This window comes from Syngnathoides biaculeatus, chromosome 14 (assembly GCF_019802595.1).
Source record: "Syngnathoides biaculeatus isolate LvHL_M chromosome 14, ASM1980259v1, whole genome shotgun sequence".
NCBI lineage: Eukaryota > Metazoa > Chordata > Actinopteri > Syngnathiformes > Syngnathidae > Syngnathoides > Syngnathoides biaculeatus.
Window position 1 is genome coordinate 22,203,764 of NC_084653.1, and position 22,707 is coordinate 22,226,470.

Sequence of the window (22,707 nt, forward strand, 5' to 3'; positions counted from 1 at the left end):
GCACAAATAACCGTCCACGCTCATATTCACAACCTATGGCCAATTTTGAGTCTTGTCTTAACCATTTGAAGCTGCGGTTTTCGTGAAGAGAACATGCATAAGCCACACCAAAATGGTTAGATTATTATCAAAATTAGAATCTCCAGAAACTGGATCTGTTTGCTCAGTGCCGCCACTTGTATCTTTAAAAGTATAACAAGTTCCTTAATGTACAGTTTTTTAAATTCCCCATAGCGGCGGCACGGTGGCTCCGATGGTAAAGCGTTGGCCTCACAGTTCAAAGGTCCCGGGTTCGGCCTTTGGTGTGGGCAGTGTGGGATCGATTCCCGCTCGGTTAGGGTGTCGATATCTGCCCTGCCCACTGACTGGTGACCAGTTCAAGGTGTAGTCCGAAGCGAGCTGGGATAGGCTCCGGCTTTCCCGTGACCCTTGTGAGGATAAGCGGATAATTGAGGGTGGCACAATGGCTCAGCTGGTAAAGCGTTGGCCACACAGTTCTGAGGACCTGGGTTCAATCACGGCCCCGCCTTTTTGGATTTTGCATGTTCTCCCCGTGCCTGTGTGGGTTTTCTCCGGGCACTCCGGCTTCCTCCCACATCCCAAAAACACGCAACATTAATTGGACACTCTAAATTGCCCATAGGTGTGATGGCGGGTGTGGCTGTTTGTCTCGATGTGCCCTGCGATTGGCCGCCAACCAGTCCAGGGTGCGCCCCGCCTCCTGCCCGGTGACAGCTGGGATAGGCTCCAGCACTCCCCGTGACCCTCGTGAGAATAAGCGGTGAAGAAAATGGATGGATGGATGGATGGATGGTTGTTCCCTTATTTTTTAAGTCGTATTTTGAGTACTGCATACAAATCAGACGTAGACTAGTTTCCTGGTTTGGACCTCAGGAACTGGACCGTTTATAAGTGGGATAGGCTGCAACACTCCCCACGACACTTGTGAGGATGAGCAGCTAATAAAATGGATGGATGCCACTGCACATCAAAGCCACACGGATATTGCTTCATTTTATCTACAGAGAGCAAAACAGCCTTGGGGGAGATCATTGTGCCCCATTTTGATTGATGATAATTATCAATTGGTTGACGTGTGGATTGATTATTGATTATTGCAAAATGGAGTGTATGACCGCTAGTGTGCTGGCGTAGCTACGGGGGTACAGACCATTCTTACTGAGAACTTCTCCCACGCCTCTAAAAATAGAAAGTTTTGTTCATTTTTGCCATTTTAAATCAAGGAAATTAAAATGTTCAGACAAGTGCTTTCTTTTTAATATATCTCCGTTATTAAGGGTTAAAATTTTCAGGTAGATATGGCCAGATTGTATGGAAATGTGTCTAAAAAGCGATCCCAATCATGTCGCAATATCCTGCGGGTCCCTTCGACATCTTGTCTTTATTGCTCGTAAGAAATACAAGATGTAGATAACTGCGTTTAATAAATTAATTCACAGCGAGGCCGCGTCCAATTTCCTCTTGATGACTAAAAGCGTTGACTCCAAATTGCCGTATGAATTATGAGCGATTTGAGGAATGTTTGCAGTAAACTTTGACAGTGTTGTAACTCTGCGGTGTTTATACAACAGTTGCGTTGCTCGAAAATGTCTTGTTCCTCAAAATGCTGCCGCTGTCGACATCCATTCGAGGATGGCTTTATTTGGGCCCTGAGAACCAGCAATCGGTAAATTTATTGTTATTATTCTGACGAAAGAATCGCCGCGACACTCTTAAAACCTGTTTTTCGTGAACAAAAAAAATTTGGGGGAACAGGGAGAACATGCAACTCCACACAGGCGGCTCCGGGATTCAGCCCAGCACCTCAGAACTGTGAGATCAACGCTTTACCAGCTGATCCACCGTGCCGCCGTCCATTATCCAAGCCGCTTATCCTCACAAAGGTCACGGGAAAGCCGGAGCCTATCCCAGCTAGCTTCGGGCGAAAGGCGGACTACACCATGAACTGGTCGCCAGTCAGTCACAGGGGCCGATATCGACACCATCACTGAGCGGGAATCGATCCCACGCTATCCGCACCAAAGGCCGGCGTGTGTACCACTACACCATCAGTGACTCAGGGCACAAAATCCTACCAGGAAATTTGCCCAAAATGAGAGCAAACGAATTATTCTGTTCTAAAACTATTTTTTCCTATGCTAATGTGGGTGCAGCATAGCATTAAAGCTTTTTGACCATTTTGAATTATTGTCAAAAAGCTTTAAAAAAAAACCCAAAAAAGAATGTTTCAACAATTGACGAGACATTTGGTTGACGCGTCCATAACAAGACGGACGGAAAAAGTCTCAAGGACCCCTCCTCGCCCCGGATTGAACAGGAAGTTCATCCATCTTGGTATGGTCGAATCCTCAGACCTGTACTTTGATGAACTCCTACTCGGGAATTTACCCCGGTGGGAAGCAGACCTGGACAAATCGGTATCGCTAGATGTGGGCGAGCATGGCGTCAAGACGTGATCATCATTTCGGGAATTTGCCTTGGGGGGGGGGGGGGGCCGTCAGGAGCCGTCGGGAGCCGTTTGTCGCCGCTTTAATTTTTAATTGCCGTGCCACGGTGGGGGCAGACAACAAAGAGGCTCGGGGAGGACAAGAAGAGGTGGGGCAGCGCATGAATTATACATTCGGCCCACAATCGGAGGTGCCTGCCTTATTTATGAGCGAAGAAAGCCCACACAGCTCGGGGCCCCCGCCGCCGCTTTGTCCGCCACTTAATACTTCACCAACTCTGAAGTTTCCCCCGCACACCTCCTGGGCGACTCCTCTTACAGCCGTCTCGCAGCGTTATCATCGGCCCGGCGACAAGCATCCATCGGCCGTAACGAGATCCCGGCTTATCGCCTCGCTCCGAGCTCAGTTTACATTTTGTCATAATTAGACCGGACGGGACGGATCGATCCCGCGAGGTCAGATCGCCGATAAGGAGGCCGCCGGGTCTTGGGGCGCGGGAACGCCGAAGCGGCGTTTGTCGCCGCTCGTCGGGGAGAACCGTGACGGATCTGCCGTCGACGTCAAACGGCGAACATCGCCATGATAGATGCACGGGAGCGAGGGATGAAAACCATCACGTGGGAGACGTCCTTCCAGCCCCGGGGGCCGTTTATTGCGACTGTCAAAAAGCGCCGATAATGAACCGGCTCCGTCCGCCGCGGAGGACCAAATAAATGCATCACTGTCACGGCAGCCGCTGAGGATTGAGCAGATGGCAAACAAGAAACGCCGAATGAATATCGTAGCTATTACGCTTACAAGAACGCGCAATTGTGCACCGCTGATGCAGTCTCTTCGCACATATTCTGCGTAGCATGCAAAAATAATAATAATAATCCAATGAAAATTGAAAGTATAACATCCAGCTATTCAGTTTGTGGCATTTTGCAATGTGATTCAATGAGTGAGGGATGACTGCTTGCTCCATCCAATGGCGCAATTCACATACCTATTGTAAAAAAATGAAAAGAAGAAGCCGCTGGTTTCTTTTAGGCAGCACACGGAACTAACTAGAAGAACGACCGCTGCTCCGCCACACTCCCTTTTTCCCAGTTTACCTTACAACTCACTCATAATTCCAAATGTTACAGTACTTCCGCAGCCCATCAATGTGTCCACCACAGTTGATTTAGTTAGCAACACAGTCTGGGCAACGTAGAGCAAGGACGAGCTAGATGTGCTGCTCATGTTTACTTTCGATATTAATGGAGAAATGCTGTTGTTTTAAGATGCAATGACTGTTGGAGTATGTGAATAATCGAAGAAAAAGTGGTTAAACTGGACGAGATTTTCTCTTTTCCGAGTGGGAAAAGAAGCAAAAGTAGAAAGTGCAGGATGAGATGGTGTGTCATTTTAAAACTCCACCTTGGCACAGTCTGATCCAGGATGAAAACACAGATAATACAGTGCACAAAAAGCTAATTCTGTATTTTAAATATCGGAGGCAACATAACATTAACCTTAAAACGGTTTGGGAGCATCAAATCCCGCCCTCGTCGGTACCTCATGAGAGGCTAGTTGCTTGAAAAGTAGATCTTGGGGTAAAAAAAAAAAAAAAAAGTCTGGGCACCCCTGGTCTAGCGAAAAAATGTCAACGCTAATCAAAGCATATTCTTCTTGAGTGATTTTTTTTTTTTTTACTTGACGAATGTAATTAGCACAGTTTCAGATGGGATTGATCTTAATGATCACTTGAATTGAGAGTGAAGAATCCTGCTCGATTGCGTAGAACCGAACGTTGATTAATCAGGCCTTGGAGCAACTGAGGGAAATGGAAGTGCAGTACTTGGCTGCAACCGGTTGAGGTGCTATTCATGTCATGGATTGTATGTTGACCGTTTTCTCTTGGTTCTTCCCACGTTCCAAAAACATCCCCGTTCGGACTTTAACTAGGTATGACTCTGAGTCCGAATAGTTCTTCGTCTACATGTCCCTCGTGATTGGCTGGCGACCAGTCCTAGGCGCAGTCTGCCTTTTTGCACGAAATGCGCCGGCGAGGGCGCCACAGCTCACCGTGACCTTGAGCAGTAAACGATACAGCAAACGGACAGATGGATGGAAATATTTTTTTTTCCAAGTAACTGTTTATAGCGTGGGTACGACTCCAGGCGAATGCATCATTGCCCTGGAGATCTCCCCCCGTGACAATCCGAAGTCCAGACAAATTGGCGTGTTGTGTTATGTATAAAAACAGAGACGCGCAAGTCGTGCCAATCAGAAACGCGACCCGCTTTTGCACCTCCCCCGATGGGAAAAGCTGAAAATGTCGCCCAGTCCCTCCGTCATCTAAAACGAAACGAGGCCTCGGGGCTTAGGTCTGGGCGGCGGTGTGTAGGAAGACATGGAACGCTGTTGGGACTAGGGAGGGGTTTGGGGTTGGGGGTACTGGTGGGGGGGGGGGGGGTCTAATCCCACGCTGCAGACACATTCCATCACTATCTCCATTTGTTTATTCACGTCGCAGAAACACTTCGAATCCGCTAATCCTACTTGTCCTCCCGAGTTCAGCTCCCGGCAGAAGTGGCTGTCATATTGTCGGGATCGCTGTCGGAGCCGTTCAATGCATTCCTTTCGCTACCCAAAAAAAAAAAAAGTCGGGACCGCTTCGTTTTAAGCGTGCTACACGCGTACCGATAACTGGGCCTAATTTGAGCATTTTGCTGTAAATAGTGAAAAAATATGCTAGTAATTGACGCCACCTAATAAGCATAAACATAACCGTAACAGTTTGATATAAATTCAAACTATTTTTTTTACAACTTTGTCATGTGGATGGTTTACAGATTATTTTTAAAAATGATGAACTTCCACTAACAACCCAGACTAAACAAAGCTCCTCCCCAACATACAAATCTTGTCTGTCAGTCATGATTCATCACTTCAACTTAGTTCCATTATGACTGAAAGCATGAAAATCTTTAATCGACCCATCATATTTACACATTAAAATTGATCAACTCGCTTTGGAATCAGAAACCAAGGGTAATGGGTTTTTCAACTATTGCTGATGTTTGGTAACACAAAAATGCTATATCTATATATAATAAGCTATATATAAATATCCTAACCTCATCATTTATGATTTGACAATTTGAAATTTGAGTCCAGATTTTACAAAAATCATGGAAGTTGATACAGGTGATTTGCCTTCGCGGTCCCACATAAAACCACATGGCGGGCTGCATCTGGCCCCCCGGCCTTGTGTTTGACACCTGTGTATTATGGGCGTTTTCACAAACTGTGAATAGTATATCCCTCCATTATATGAGCCGCTTATCCTCACAAGGGTCACGGGAGTGTTGGAGCCAACTCCTTTGCTGGGTAAAGTAGCACAAACTATCATAGTTTATCCATCCATCCATTTTCTTAGCCGCTTATCCTCACGAGTGCTGGAGCCTATGTCAGCCATCTTCGGGCAGGAGGCGCGGTGCACCCTCAACTGGTTGCCAGCCACCTAGGGGCTATTTAGAGTGTCCAATTAATGTTGCATGTTTTTGCGATGTGGGAGGAAACCGGAGTGCCCGGAGAAAACCCACGTAGGCACGAGGAGAACATGCAAACTCCACATAGGCGTGGCCGGGATTTGAACCGCACTCTTCAGAACTGTGAGGCTAACCCTAATCTACAGCTGTTCCACCGTGCCACTGTGAATAGTATATCCGTCCATCCATCCATTTTCTTAGCCGCTTATCCTCATAAGGGTCACAGGGAGTGCTGGAGCCTATCCCAGCTGTCAACGGGAAGGAGGCGGGGTACACCCTGAATTCTTTGCCAGCCAATCACAGAGCACATTGGGACAACCAAATTGTCCCACTCACAATCTTACCTAGGGGCAATTTAGAGTGTCCAATTAATGTTACGTTTTTGGGATGTGGGAAGAAATCGGAGTGCCCAGAGAAAACCCACGAAGGGACGGGGAGAACATGCTAACTCCACACAGGCGGGGCAGGGATTTGAACCCCGGTCCTCAGAATGTGAGGCCAACGATCTACAGCTGTGCCACCGTGAATAGTATATCTGTCCATCCATCCATCCATCTTAGCCGCTCATCCTCACAAGGGTCACAGGGTGCGCTGGAGCCTATCCCAGCTGTCAACGGGCAGGAGGCGGGGTACGCCCTGAAGTGGTTGCCGGCCAATCGCAGGGCACATTGGGATAAACAACTTGTCACAATCACACCTAGGGGCAATTTAGAGCGTCCAATTAATGTTGCATGGGGTTCAAATCCCAGGGAATCCTCAGAACTGGGACGCCAATGATGGAAAACATGAATAGTTAAATGAATTTACTCTATAGGGGGAACAATGAACCGGGATTACTGTGTAGGCTGTGTCAAGGCGTATCACTTCAACATACTGTACTTCCTTGACACTAATTCCTGTCTTTGCCGGCATATTGTGACATATTCGCAGGTTTCTAAAGAGCACTGAAATTTCCAACAAATGAATACAAACTGAGAAAAAATGTGGAAGAAAGATGCAAATTAGTGAATTCCTGATAAGTGAAATGCAAATGTGTGTGGGGGGGGGGGGGGGTATTACTGTACTATGTACTTCATATACCCTGTGGCACCATGCCGCTTCTCGCGGATCAGTTTTGGGGCTACGGCGGACATTTTAGGGGTTGGGCGAGGTGGGGTCGAGGGGTCTCGCTATTGTCGATGGGGATATTGCTTTGTGTGACGTGGCGTGTTGGTCACGACCCGTATACCGCGCAAAAATAGATATTTTTTTTCACATTTAAAACAAAATTCCCGCGTATACCGCTTTATCATACCGGCAAAGCTTGGAACGCGGGGTTAATAATTCAATCTCCTGCGACGGTCAACCGAAAGTCAAAGGTCAAGACAGCTGTCGATTACTGAGCCTTTGACACACACACACGCGGATTGTGGTTTTCCATGACCCTGAAAGCATCGCACACACACACAGCAGCCGGGATAAATCGATGAGCCTGCATCTGCTAAGTCCATCAGTTTTAAGACCCTTATGATCTAATCTTCACGACGACGAATATACCGCTCAAGTCGGCGCGTCAGTGGCAAAATATTTATTAAAAAAAAAAAAAAAACAAGCTGCCGTAAATCATCTTTTTGTTATTGAAGAGGATTCCAGGGAAACCCGGACCAGGAGGACCGGTGTCATCCGCGTCGGCATTCAACCCCGAAGATGAATAAACACTCGGATGACAGCAGATTGTCTAGGCGACAGGTCCAAAAAGAGGATTTCACCAAAAGCTTTCATCGCAATAATCCCACGAGGGAATTAAATCCCTTTAGACGTGGAAAATATGAGGGATCGGGTAATCTGCCCGAGGTTGATGAGCTCCGTGGGGTCTGGAAAGACGTAAACGTGTTGTTTTGCTCCATTTTTTTTTTTTTTTTAGACGCGCGACACGACCGGCGAAGAAGCCTAAACTGCAGCCGTCCCGCAGCCTTTTCACCTCCTCTCCTGTGGCCTTGTCTTTGCTTTTTTTTTTTTTTTTTTTTTCTTGCCGTGGGGGGTTTCCACTTTCTGCCACCCACCATGTGAATAATGAGCTCCACAGATAGCAGCCAATGAAGCGACCCCCCCTTTGGCCAATGAAACTTAACAACCATGTCCAGATCAGCTCCTTCCTGCTGGGACTGACCAGCCCTACTTTACGCTCCTCTGCCCACCCACACACACACACAACTGAATCCAAGGAGGATTCACACTGCAGGTGGAAAGTGCCCAATTTTGACTCAATGCCTACATCCAATTTTTTTTTCCATGTACACTTTGGACCAGTTCCAGTACGACTGTGTTTTCACCAATTGCACATTGATAACACATTTACTACACAGTAATACACGCTGTATTGAGCTCAAATATTAAACACAACGTAATCATTAGTTGGTCCATGCTGACTCTTCCTACATTGATTTAAATGAGGTTTACTTCCGCACTAGCCGCTTATCCTCACACGGGTCACAGGATTGTTGGAGCCTATCCCGGCCATCTTCGGCCAATTTTCCTGATTTAACAAAGCGCATACCTCTGATGTCGCACATTTAGACCAAGTTTAATTCTCGACAGTACGTCACCCACGTGCGGTAGTTCTCATCGCAATACAACAAACAGTTTATTTCCAGTTTGGCTGTGTTTTCACCAATTGCACATTAATAACACATTTACGAAACAGTCATACACGCTCTTTTGAGCGCAAATATTAACATATCATCATGAGTTGGTCCGTGCTGACTCTTCCTACATTGATTTACATGAGATTTACTTCCACACTAGCCGCTTATCCTCACAAGTGTCACGGGAGTGTGGGAGCCTATCCCAGCTATCTTCGGCCAATTTTCCTTATTAAATACAGTGCATACCTCTAATGTCTCACATTTAGGCCACGTTTAATTCTCGACTATACAGTAATACACATTGTATTGAGCACAAATATTGAACATAACGTCATCATTAGTTGGTCCATGCTGACTTTTCCTACATCGATTTAAATGAGGTACATGACTCCACTGGCGGCTGTCAACTCCTATTTTCCTTAATAAAGCGCATACCTCTAATGTCGCACATTCAATTCTCTACAGTACGTGACCCGCATGCGGGAGTTGTCGTCGCTATACAACAAACATTGAATTTCTCCTCTTTACTGCCGAGCCAATAAAAAGCCCTGATGACGGTGACGCATCGCATAAATGAGTCATCGCCGCATTAGACTTTTGTGAATCACTTGGCGCGCGGCTTTTATAGCTACCGACAACCGGGCGAGATTTTAATACCGTACGTTAAAGTGGTGCTAAACCCAAACCGTTAGGATTACGAGGAGGTCCGTTGGAGAAAATCTGAGAAAAACCTAGTCCGTGCTTTTAAAACTGCTGGTTGTGGCCTTTTTCAACGTTTACTGCATGTTTGGGGAGGAAACAAATATTTATATGCCACCAATCAAGGTGCTTTGATGACTTCAAATTCACATTGATGATCAAAATCCAGTCTGTAAATACAGCACAGCCTCGGTTCTCGACCACAATCCGTTCTAGAAGGCGGTTTGAAAAGTGATTTGTTCGAAAACCGAATCAACTGCCGCCCGCATTGTGTTATTTACGGGTCCTTTTCGGATGGGTTGGGAATTCACAACAAAGCGCGTCGTTTCCGGGTTTTGTTGGGGGCGTTCGAGTACCGATTTTCGTTCGAAAACAGAAGCAAAAAAAAAAAAATCTTTAAATTTTCGTTCAAAAACTGATTTGTCCGAAAACGGGGACGTTCGAGAACCGAGGCTGTACTGTATCCGATTTCTGACATAACGTGTGCTGTATTAATCCGGCCTTCCACCAACCGCCGCGCAATATCTTATTTCCCGTTTTTTTTCGGGTGTTCGTTCGAACTCACGATAACAAAGCGCGTTGTGAGTGGGTCAGCCGGTCTGGCCGCGCGGGTTCTGTTAGTTCTGGGTTTTTTCGGCGGGGTGGGAATTCACAACTTAGCGTCTCGTGGGTCACCTGGTCTAGCCGGGTGTGTTTTGTTATTTCCGGGTTTTGTTGGGGGCGTTTGAGTACCGACTTCCGTTCGAAAACAAAAGCATAACAAAAATCTTGAAATTTTCATTCAAAAACCGATTTGTCCGAGAACAGGGACGTTCGAGAACCGAGGCTGTACTGTATCCGATTTCTGACATAACATGTTGTATTAATCCGGCCTTAGAGGAGAATAAACTCCCCCCAACTGCCGCGCGTTATGTTATTTCCGGGTTTTTTTTGGGTGTTCGATCGAATTCACGATAACAAAGCGCGTCGTGGGTGGGTCAGCTGGTCGGGCCGTGCGCAATTCTGTTCCTTCCGGGTTTTTTCGGCAAGGTGGATCAGATGGTCTGGCCGCGCACTTTCTGTTATTTCCGGGTTTTGTTGGGCGCGTTCGAGTACCGATTTTCGTTCGAAAACAGAAGCAAACAAAAAGAAATCTTGAAATTTTCGTTCAAAAACCGATTTGTTCTAGATCAGGGATGTACTGCGGACGGCTTTAGAGGAGAACAAACTCCACCATTAACATTTACCCACTTGTAATAAAAACAAGGGAAAACGTTGTACGACGGGGCGCTGCGGTCCAGACGGTCCTCGGAGGTGTCGGTGGACCAACACGGCGAGAAAAGCGTCTGGACCTCCGGACCAAAAGGTGCTTTGAAAACCGCTGTGAGCGGCCACTTTAGCACGCCTTTCGCGGCGTGTCAAGGTTTATACGACGAGCCGACCGCACAAACGTCTCGTAAATGGCGCTGACACACTTTCCGAGCCGCGAGGAGATGCTTCCTTGCTCGCGCCTCCGACGTCGCTTGGTCAAGAAGAATTGAAGGCTCCACTCCTCACAAGATGCTCAATGGGGAAGTTCGAGCTATTTATTTTGGCGTGAGAACACGTTGGGGGTTGGGCGGGCGGTGGGCTTTGACAGACGCGTCCTGAATGAGACACAGTAGCATTCCAAAGACTCTTGTTCAATTTTAAGCGCTCCCAAAGATGTTCTCACGGGAGTTGAGCAGGAAATTGTCCCACAAAAAAAAAAAAAAAAAAGTTACACACTACTGAGCTCAAAAGGCTATAATCATCAACCCCCAAAAAAGTGGTGAGACCGCACTTCGCAAACATGGTGGACAAGGGACAAATAAAATAAAAAATATCAATATTTGTCATAGTAGTGTTTTAAATCAGTTGGGGTGGTCCTGGGCAAACATATGTGGCACGGCGGCTCAGCTGATAAAGCGTTGGCCTCACAGTTCTGAGGTCCCGGGTTCGAGTTTGGAGTTTGCATGTTCTCCCCGTGCCTGCGTAGATTTCCTCCAGGCTCTCCGGTTTCCTCCCACATCCCCAAAACACGCAACATCAATTGGACACACTAAATTGCCTCAAGGTGTGTTTGTGAGTGGGGCTGCTTGTCTCAATCTACCCTGCGATTGGCTTGCAACCAGTTCAGGGTGTGCCCGTTGAGAGCTGGGATCGGCTCCGGCACTCCCCGCCACCCTTGTGAGGATAAGCGGCTAAGAAAATGAATGGATGGGTTGTAATAATAATGGGGAAATGAGTTTTCTACATACAGATTACGGTGCCTCTCATTTGGTAAAACCTTGAACTTTGACATCTCCATGAAAACTGAGATCAGACGATGTTCTCTTCTTGAGCCCCCACCCCACCCCCGCATCTGCAGACTTTGTAAATAAAATACAAGGTACGGTAAAGTCATCATCATCATCATCCCACAACTCAAGGTTCAAAACCAACTGATGTTTTAATTCTCTTCATACCGACAGTATAACTCAAGAGAGAGGCCGGTCTCGCCGGAGAACCAGCACGCCACCGTATCCTTATGAAAATGTCAAAATATATTCTTTATATAAGACAAATACAGCTTTGACGACCCCCCGACGTCCTCGGGAAAGGACGTGGAAGCAGAACCGGACGCGCGCTTTTAAAAACATACGTTCCTTTGGCGCGGGATTCGGCAACCCGGGGCCAAGCGCATTAAATTAGAAACGCGGTTTATTTAAACGGCTCAATGTGGGGCGTAAACCGAGATTCCGTACCGGAACCTTTGGATGCGGAACCTTGACCCTGGAAATCGGATTTGAATTGAAAAAAAATCTAGCTTGCCGCATCATATAATTGTATAAATGTTTAAAAAGCACGTCATTTATCGTGCGTTAGGGAGCAAAAAGAGACTTGTGGACCGCTCGCTAACCCTGTTGAAATGTCAACTGGAACGAGATCGCGGGTCTTTGTGACCCCCGCATGGGATGCTATTAAAGAGGGCCGGGCGGACCAGGAGTCTAAAATCCAACTCGGTGCCCCAGAAACCGGAGACTTTTCGGTTGTCTGGAAACAGTCGGGCCAGACAATAGCCGCCTGGAAAGAACTTTGGCCTCCGCGCTCAATAGACTCGCTGGCGCGGCGTGACGGCACGATAAAAGACCCCGAACGCCACCTCGCCCCGATTTGCACAGAAGGCGAATTAGCATGACAAAAGCCGACCCCGCGAGTCGTGCGAGGTTTTTTGACCGTGGTGACTTTGCGGAGCCGCGTGGAAACGGGAGCCTCCGAGTTAGCAAAGGAGAGCCAGATGGAGATGGGAGGTCACCGCGTCTTTGTCTAAATTATTAGGCAGCTCCTTTCTCACATTTGGTCCCCCTCTGCGGCGGCGGCTGGCCGGACAGGCCCTGCGTCCCCCCGCCCTCTCCGACCCCCCCGCCCCTCAGCCCCAGGGGAGCCACCGGCCTTTGTCCCCGTCTGTTTGACCGGGCGCTCTTCATGAAGTGGAGAGGCTAATCAGCGACCGCGGCGCTATTCACGGGGAGCCACTGTACCGCATTCGTCACGATTGTTAGCGCGCCGGTCCTCACGGGGGCCCCCGGACCCCCTCCCTCAAGTGTGCTCCTGTTTGCGAACAAATATTGACTCCCGGCCTTCAATGAAGTCCCGGCTTGCGTACCGGACCCAATTCAACTAATTACGCCAACATTACGGGAGCGTTTTGAAACGCCAGCGCAAGGTTACACAAAAATGCCGTGAAAAGTAATTCGAGCGCCGCTTGGTTTTGGGGAATAAAAATACATAAATAGCTTTCGAAAAGGAAAACTCACGAATGACATGGGGACGCGGAGCGCCAAGAGTCGATATTGGCCATCGGAGTGGAAAAAGCGGAGAATCGAGCGTCTCGACTGCGCCGAGGAGCTCGGCCGTTAAGTGTAAACTTTACGAAGTCGGATTTAGGCGATAAAAGACCATTATTTGGTAAAGAGCGATGGAGAACGTTTATTGCCGTGACACGCCGCACTAGGTAACAAACGCGACGGAGACTCGGCGTGCGGCACGTCTCATTTGTAATTCACAGTAGTGGGAAGTAACGAAGGTTTTTGTACTTTTGACGAATACTCCCCATGTATCTGAAAACAGACTTTTTGTATTTTACTTGTCACGAATCTCCGGTGCGGGGCTGGACCCAAATGCAGGACTCCGGGACAAGGACATGATGTTAGGTGTAGTTTTATACAAAGCTGAGGTGTAAGCAGTCAGTACAAATACGCTAGGCTAGGCAGGAAACAAAAAACATGCAGCGAGGTCTGATGACAAGGAGACAAACTACGAACTAGGACTTGACTATGAAAGGTAAATTAAGACAGGACTAAACTGAGGTGGCACAGAAACACTGTGACGAGGATAGCTCAATGCTACACTATTTTCAGTGGTGGAGATTCCTACTGTCAGCGAATGCAACTCACTAACTCAGGCCACAACGAACTGGCGAATGCCAGTGACCAAAACCCCATCATAAATCTTCTTCTTTTCCTTTCTGCTTGTCGCGTGAGGGGTCGCCACGGCGCGTCATCTCAGATGAACGCACATTTGTTTGGCGCGGTTTTACGCCGGATGCCCTTCCTGACGCAACCCCTCTGCATTTTAGTCGGGGAGAGAAGCTCGTAGCACCCGGTATTCCCAGGCGGTCTTCCATCCAAGTCCTAACCAGGGCCAAACCCGCTGAGGTTCTGAGATCTGACGTTCTCGGGGTAGTATAAATACAGCATCTAATTACAGTCGCAATGCGAAAGAACTGCGAGCGGTGACAGATCACGACATTACTCTCATTTTTTTTTCCATTGTCATTCACATCGACGACAATCAGCCTTGACCTCCGGTCACATGATCGCATTGGGGCACCTCCATCTTGAATAAAAAACCTGCAACACGTAACATCCATTTTTTTTTCTAAATCAGCATTTCTGCTTTTTTTTTTTTGTTTCGTTTGTTTCTTCTTCAGTAAACAGCACGAGTACTTTTTCCTCCTCAGGTGGAGGAAGTTGCCCCGAGATCAACGCCTGCGAGGCCACGTTGAAGCGCGGCCGCCGCTGCGCCTTTTCCGACATTTCCACCTCATTAGCGTCATTTATTGAGTTTCTCAGCGTGTGTGCTTTGGAGGGAGACGCCACCGAGGGTTAAAAGGGGGGGGGCGAGTGGGGGGGGGGGATTTGTTTCAGGAAAATAAAATCATACAGTGTACTCGACGACTTTGGGTCTACCGCATACCGCGTGTAATGTGACGATGCAAAATGCTTTGCTTATTTGTACAAGAATTTATTATGATTTGTTATCCCCCGCAACAACAAAAAAAAAAACTGACTGTCGTTCATTTTTTGAAAAATGTTTTATTTCTGAATGAAAATAATAAGCCTTGAACACTTTTTTGGAGTGGGGTTGGGAAAACTTGTGTAGCTTTTAAAACGGTCTCATTCAAGCATACGATGGTGGAATCTAGGGATGTACCAAAACGCTGACTGTTGCCAGTACTACAGTCGATCGGTTTCGTACTCGAATATGGGGAAAAAATACCCCGATAGCACGACCGTGATATTATTTGGGGAGCTTGAGATGGATTATTTGAGCCGTGTCAGCCATGAGGTATTTTCAAGATACAATCTCTTTTGTTTGCACATTTTATTCAGTAGCTAGTAGCGACTTTCTTCTTCTTCTCTTATCCCTGTGCCCCTTTGACATACTGCCCCTAGTGTTCAGGCTGAGACAAGGCAAGACTGAAACGTCTTGTGTTGCAGGATATAGAGCAGGGGTGTCAAACTCATTTTTCTTGGGGGCCACATCGTTGTTCCGGTTTCCCTCAGAGGGCAAAACGAAAATATTAATCATCTCATCACATTTACATCATCGATTTATGAACTAGTTTTGGAATCAGAAATCAAGGGTAATGTGTTTTTCAATTATTCACTTTGGTAACACAAAAATGCTTGTAATATCTCAACTTTATCATTTATGATATATGACAATTTGAAATTTTGGTCAAAAAATTTTCAAGAATCATGGAAATCGACACCCTAGATTGGCTTTGCGCGCCACATGAAATCATGTGGCGGACCAGATCTGCCCCCGGGCCTTGAGTTTGACATCTGTGCTATAGAGCTCGTGCACCTACGTCACCCACGTCACGTGACCGGCCATCTTGACAGTCTAGCGAAGCATTCTTCAATGCTAAGTCGGTTGGAGACGACACGGAAATACGTCTTATAGCACGACGCACAGTCTTGTCCGATACCGTTCAACATTTACAAGGTGATAATAAACGAAAGTACGTGGAAAAATGAGAGACACTTGGCATAGTGGACCCATATTTAATGCCAAAGTCGATGTTTTCGCCGATAAGAAATTGGACTGTCAACCCGCTTCTGCTTGTCTTGGACAACTGGATCTACACACGGATCTGGTGAGTAAGAGATTTACACGGAAGAGTTTGAATGCGTAGAAAAGTCTGGACACATACACATACTCCATTGCTGGATCTGTTCTCAGTCAAGAATAAATTCCACATAGCGATGGACCCAATATTTAAATAAATGACCCCGAGTTTTACACAAACCCGCATTCATTAACTATGATTAGAAAAAATAAAAGACAGCGAGTCGGCTCCTTCGTACACGGAAGCGTGTTGCGGCCACATGTTAAACTTCGGGAAACTTCTCCGTGACAGACACATTTTTTTTAATTATGCATTATTCTCAAATGAGTCCAATGCGTATTAAAAAAAAAAAGCAAATAACCCTTTGGGATAGGGTTCAGCTAACGTACACGGAAGCGTGTTGCGGCCACACGTTAACCTACGTAAACCTCTGTGACCGACGGTTTCTTTTCTTTTTTTTTTTAAAAAAAACACACTGGACACAATTGGGAATAATGGATATTAAAAAAACAAAAAAAAAATCTGTCAGGGAGCGGTTTGCCGAAGTTTAATGTGTGGCCGCAACACGCTTCCGCTGGATACGACTCCCTGTCGTAGTATTTATTTATTTATTTATTTGCGCATTGTTCTCAAATGTGCTCGGCATTATAAATACTTCTTGGTAATTTGACATTAAGAATAATTCCTACCTGAAGTGAAGTGATCGGTACACAGTTGTGTGCGTATTTTGGTCGGGCACCATCCATCACGTTTAATTGCCGAAATCCATCGATCTTTTCTGGTCTTTTCAGCTGGTATTCCATAAAATGACCTCTTTGAAAATCTGTCTCGTCTGTTGTCACAACCAACAGCCCAACAAGTCTCAAGCGTTGTGAATATTCTGCTCCGGTTCAATGTCGCCTACAATATCGAGCAGCTCTGTTTGACCGGCAATATGGCGCCGTGAAAATGGTGGCGTCGCGTGCACGAGCTCGAAATTTAAGTGATATTTGTGGCAAGACTGCGAGGAAAAAAAACACACTTGGACAGTATCTGAATGCATGCGTGGCTTTTAAGGTGACACAAACTGAATAATTACTAATATTTTCCTCCCGGTCGCTTTTGTATCCCGCCTCTCGCCCAAAGCCAGCCGGGCTGCGCTCCCTCTCCCCGCGCCACCCTAATGAGGACGAGCAGTATAGAAAAATGGATGGTTGACTACTACATTTACGTATAATAACATGTTGGAGGGTATTATGTTTCATGGTGTTCTCACCGCATGTATTTTTATATACACACGCTCCATTGGACATGTATTTGTATAGATGCGCACTTATGGTGTTGCAGAACCGAAGGACAAAAACTCTCCCGGGGCCGAACGTGTTTTATTTTGTATCTAGCCGGGCAGAACTGCATCGAATTCTGGTTTCACGCTGCGCGAGGAGATGAGCGGCTCTGACAGCTCAAGTGGGCATTGTTCACGTTTCATAAATTGGACCACGCTGTGCTGGCGTGGCGTTCTTAGTATTCCCGCTCGAAACATCTCCGAGGGCCCTGTCAACAGATCCGAACGGGCCTGTCAGCGCCGTCTTTTCAGCCCGGCTGTCAGCAGAAGCTTTATATCAGAGTTCTTCGGGACCGGGGCAAGAAACACAAACAAGCCCTGCGGGTGGGGGGGGGCGATTGCGGGGGCCTGGGAAGCACGAGGCATTCTTATCCGCATTCCCAATAACAAGAATCCGAAAAAAAACCCGAAATGTTAACTCTCTTTTGAATCATTTCAAGTTTGAATGATGATTTTTTTTTTTTTATTAATACGTCTGGGAGCAATTCCTGCAGGCATGACTCAACTAGTCCTGTCCTGATTCCTGCACTTTATGCTGTATTACCCCCCCCCAAGATAATGAGGCATGCAACGCGTTGCGTTCATGACAGGAGCGAAAACCGCATTACCTTGGAGCACTGCTTGTGATTCTGGCACCACACCAAGGATCCGTTGTTCTGTGGAGAAAAGTAGTACCTGTCATCAACACCGCATGGAGTTATTAAAAGATTAAAAAGCAGTCACAATATCGCTGTCGCAATCAACGCATTCTTCGAGGCGCACTTGGCCTAGTTCTGGGCCGGGGACAAAACCAATTCTGTTTTTCTAAAGTTCAAGTATTGATCATCAGGCAGGCATAAAGCACAACTTTTAGAGGTTGGGCGATATTTTAATTGTAATAATTGTAATTATTGTATGTACAAACTAAAACATTTACCGTAATTCCTGACCTACTTTTTTTCACAGCCGCCACGCTAGTTAGTGTTAGCTCGGCCGCGTTAGCATGACCACCTCCGCGTTAGCGTTAGCACCGCTGCGCTAGCGTTAGCACGGCCGCGCTAGCATTAAACTCTTTCTGTGTACCAAGGCTTATCACCAGTTGCGCCCTGTAGGCTGGGAATTACGGTACTCTATGAACTGAAAACTGCTTTCATGTGAACAAATACTTCGTAGAACTGCTGGGTTTTTTTTTTTAAAAAACTGCTTTATCAACTGTTCTATTTTCTTCTGCAACAGGGCTAGCTCCACTTACGAGCGATCCGACTCCAGTTTTTCAAGATACAAACCGTCACTTAACTGATTTTTTTTTCCTTTCATTTTAAGAGTTGCTAGCAAAAAATTGTTACCAATTATGAATGTTGGCAGGGAACCAGCACAACAGATACTGAAAAACTCTTCAAAAAAAGAGGCCTCGAGCTGTTTATTGCCATTTCCAATTGAAGTTTACACGTAAAACAAACATTTACAAATTGTGTATTTAATCAAAGCACGACTTGTGCACGCTAGCTTGACGCTAATAAAAAATATGTAAAACGCCAATGGAGCTAGCATTCATGTTCCAGTTGTTACAGTACTGCATAACCCTTGAAGAAACTGATATTTGAACACAAACATGCAGCAACAAATGTAGACAGACTCACAGGCATGTGCTTTTGATAACTGCAAAAAATGACCAATGTTACCAGTTTACTGAGTCACTTAGTTGTGTACAGTACTCTAGGCTATTTTTCTTATTTAACAACAAATCTTACAAAATCTTTTTAAATTACAAGTGTTAAGAGAAAACAAATTAAACTCAAGACAAGGCACTTGTTGTATTTTACTTAAAAAAAAAAAAAAAAATGACGTCACAAAAAAGTCCACCCAAAAATGTCTCTTAAGACTATGGCGTTTTCCCTAAAAAAAATTATTTTTAATAGGAAAAAAAAGTATGATGTCACTTTAAAAAACGTTGACGTTTTCCCTAAAAAAAATGACTTTTTTACTATTAAAAATAATATGGAAAAAAATGATGTATGACATCGAAATAAGGCCCTGGCCTGTTTTAAGTCAGCCTTTTGTGATCTACTCCCATGCGGCACACACGCACACAAAAGAGAGGCTTTTAAGTGCGTGTAACTCAAGCAGGAAAGTGGGGTCAGCGCTTGGGGCCCCCGCAGGGCGAGCCTCTGGTCAGTTTCAGCCCAACGCGGCGACCTCGAGCCGTTTGATCTCTCAACAGACGTCCCCGAGAGGTCACCTGGTCGGGAACTGATGTCAGCGCGGATAGCGACCGTTTCCTTCTGATAGCGCTGGAAGTGCCACTTTGCGCTTGCGACGGTGGGGGGGGGCAACATTTGCTCCCGGCGCTGTGGCGTGCGCACGAAATACGCGCAGTCGTCGAGTCAGCGAGCAGCGGGTCATTTCCTGAGGAACGATGCTGTCACCCTCGGTCAGTTTAATTGCGTTTGCGTGGGGGGGGGGGTGCGAAACAGGTTTCAGATGAAGTACATGAAAGAAAAGAAAAAAATGGTGGGGGGGGCATGTTTTCGGCCTCGCGGGATGGTAAACAGGCGCCGTAAGAGGATTTGCAGATGCATACGTTGAATTGATATTAGCGCAAAGCAGATTGAGAGCAGCGAGGGTTTTAGGTCACGCTTGCGGACACTCATGATGCACGTTTGCGTTGACCCCCCCCCCCTTCTTATCTCACACTATGCCCACGGTCTGATGGAGAGGGGGGGACGCGATGACGTGAAAGCCAAGTCTCATGTGAAGCCAGGGGAGGGAAATACAAAGAGGATTTCTAAAATTACATTTTGCGAGCCACACAACCAAAACTGTGCAGTTTCACCATGCCAATAATAAGCATATAGTTGGATTTATAGCTCTCGCAAAACCCAGCGTGATTATCTCCCCGCATCACATTAAGGTGACTCGAAAGCAGGAATCGTTGCACGAAACGGTACGGAAGATAGTCGTAGTCTGCCGACTGCAAAGAAATGAGGCCACTTGTGGCAAACGTGAACTAATTTCATTCGACGAACTGCTTTCATCACATCCATTTTGTCCACCTTGGGCAAAAAGGCAAACAAGATTTCACACTCAAGTTCACACAATTTACAGTTGTCAATAAATTGGACATGTAACGCGGCGGGGAGATCTTACAAACTCCACACAGGGAGGCCGGAGCTTGATTGATTGATTATTTTGTGGCAGAAAACAGTGATTTCCTCCTCAGACAACACGGCAGAACAACACAGCATTGGTTAGCGACAGACTTTGAATGGATTTGATAGCGTCTATGTAATTGGTACGGATAGCTCATTGGCTAGAGCATTGGTAGTTTGTTTATCACTGGGGGCCTCCACTCCCCGAGAGGGGTTGCGTCAGGAAGGGTATCCGGCATTAAAAACTGTGCCAAACAAATATGAGCGTTCATCTGAGATGACACGCTGCGGCGACCCCTAATCGGACAAGCCGAAAGTACAGACCTGTCAATCACTCGTACGATAATAGCCGATCAGATAGCCGCATTGTCTTAACACCTGGCTTGGCGCGCCCCAGCCGCCATGTTGTCCCGCAAGAAATACTGGTCGTCAGTAGCGGGCGCTTGGAAAAGTTAATGTTACAAAGAAAATGGTCCTCGGATGCGCTTGGGGAACGTGCAATTCTGATGAAAGATATCCTGCTAGGTTACAAGGGGCCCAGTTGATTCATTTTCCAAAGCCTAAAACACAGTTGACAAATTGTCTACGATGGATTAAGAACAATATCAATAAACACAAGGATTAGTGATACGTAAATCCGCGATGTCATGCAAGAGAAATGTCTATTTGCCAATTTGTGTCACATCAGACTCCTGAGACAGAGCGCTGGGTTCGATTACGAGCCAAATCAAACTTTTTCATCAACTATGCTACCGACTGAGTTCATCACCATTCTTTAAATGCAATAGTAGAAAATCAAAGCTCACTCACTTATAACTACTACAATGAAATTACTGATGATCTTTCCAAGTAAAATGTACTCACCCTGCTTTACGTGTGCAGTACGATTCCACTATTTTATCCTGTTGGATTTCAATATGAAGTTTGTGAGGCCATTTCGTGGTGATTGCGTCCTTCTCTGTCTAAAATCTCAAAATTCCGTGTACATATCCTTGCGTGAAATAGTTGAGACCTCTCTGTAGAACTCTCTTGGACAAGTCTGACGCATTTGGCAAAAAAACATACCGCAGTGTCATCTGGAATACGCGATAGAGAATCGACTTCAAACCTGTTCTGTTCAGTCGCCATTTTGGAAGCTTGTAGGACATGGCGACTGTAGCTAAGGGGGGGCGGAGCTTAGGCTCGCCAGTCGGAAAGGTCCATTGCGGCCTGGTTTGCATTGGTACTTGCGTACGACGTTCTGACGTTACGAATAAACGAGCTCGCTACATCGTTGCCGTGAGAACGGAATTCAATCGTACAACAAGGACCCCCAAAGCGATTCGCAACCATTTTTTTCCGAGGTGAAAAGGGAATTTATTTGGGCAGAGGCGCTTACTCGATTCATGTGGAAAACACGGCCAAGGATTTAATACCGAAGGCCACTAATTGAAGAAAATCGGAGTTCTGTTAATGGAAGCAGCTTTTGTGCCTCAAGGTAACGGCTGTAAATCAACGCGTTGACACTTTTTTACATCCCGTTCGTTTTTCTTCTCATGCCGTGGTTTGATAACATCCACACGTGCAGGCACGTTTTTTTTTAATAATTATCTTCCCACGTAACACGAGGTCATTTGATCTACTGTTCAAACTCAAACAGCCTTATCTACGTCTCTATAGAGCAGGAATAGGCCATCAAAAAAAAATTACAAGGACTTCCGGACCGTAAGTTCGCCCGTGGCCGCTGCGAGGTTGTGGGATTCGGCCAGACTTGGCGAGGTCGATCGGCGCAAAGTCTGCTGAAGTTCAATGTCGAGTTCAAAGCCGTTTCCCACAATGTAATCCAAAAGGAACACGAACGCACACACAAAAAAAAAAAAAATCCCTTGGGACCTTTGGCAGGAATTTATCATTAAAGGGTTTTAATTTGACATCCAGTGCCAGTAAGTGCCGAGCTTTTAGAGTCAAGGGTACTGGTCAAATGGCTTGAAAGGAATTTGTGATTGTACAACCTTGTCTCGAGAGGATCTCTTTCACACACACACACACACACACACAAAAAAAAAACCCTGCAGATAAGGATAAAAAATGTATGAGCGAAAGCGGCGAGGAGATGAGGAATCTTCCTTTCGTGGGGTAAAAACGAGCACCCGCTCGGCCGGGCCGTGCGTCAGCCGCTCGCGAGCGACGGAACGTTCCGTTTGGGCCAAGGCTTGATTAAAAAGTGAATTATTCCTAGCCAGTGCATCATCCTGCGTAGTGCGGGATGATTAAATCGCCGTGGCGCTCGCTAACTTATGAGGATGATCAATGCAATCCGCGGTTGGTGGCAACCTGTAAATAAGACCTTGACGTGTAGACTGCAGGCAAACGCCTGCGGGGTAATTTATTAAGAGTGTCATTACCCAACGCCACCTCCAAAATCAAAGAACCCATAAATTTTTTCAATATTTTTTTTTTTTTTCCGGACAGCTTCCCTACTTCATCTACGGGGCCGCATCTACGGATCGGCACGGCGTCTAATTCGGTTCCGTGACAGCATCCGTGAAGCGGGGAAGCTCGGCAGG

General features: G+C 46.4%; 1 protein-coding gene and 1 long non-coding RNA gene across 3 annotated transcripts in view; one reads left to right on the top strand and one right to left on the bottom strand.

Annotated features, from left to right (window-relative positions):
• LOC133512682 (uncharacterized) overlaps positions 1-14,424 on the top strand; it is a 119,512-nt gene extending 105,088 nt beyond the window's left edge. The window contains exon 3 of one of the 2 annotated variants that reach the window (XR_009798244.1): positions 14,315-14,424. This is a non-coding gene — a long non-coding RNA (uncharacterized LOC133512682). Of the gene's footprint in view, positions 1-7,892; positions 9,094-14,314 lie in introns of those variants that run through there. The other variant, XR_009798243.1, reaches the window with a different exon arrangement.
• The window catches only part of LOC133512679 (anosmin-1), a 77,939-nt gene that overhangs the window by 47,071 nt on the left and 8,161 nt on the right, over positions 1-22,707 (bottom strand). The window contains exon 2 of the mRNA XM_061842515.1: positions 17,642-17,689. Within this exon, the coding sequence (XP_061698499.1) occupies positions 17,642-17,689 (48 nt within the window). The remainder of the gene's footprint in view (positions 1-17,641; positions 17,690-22,707) is intronic.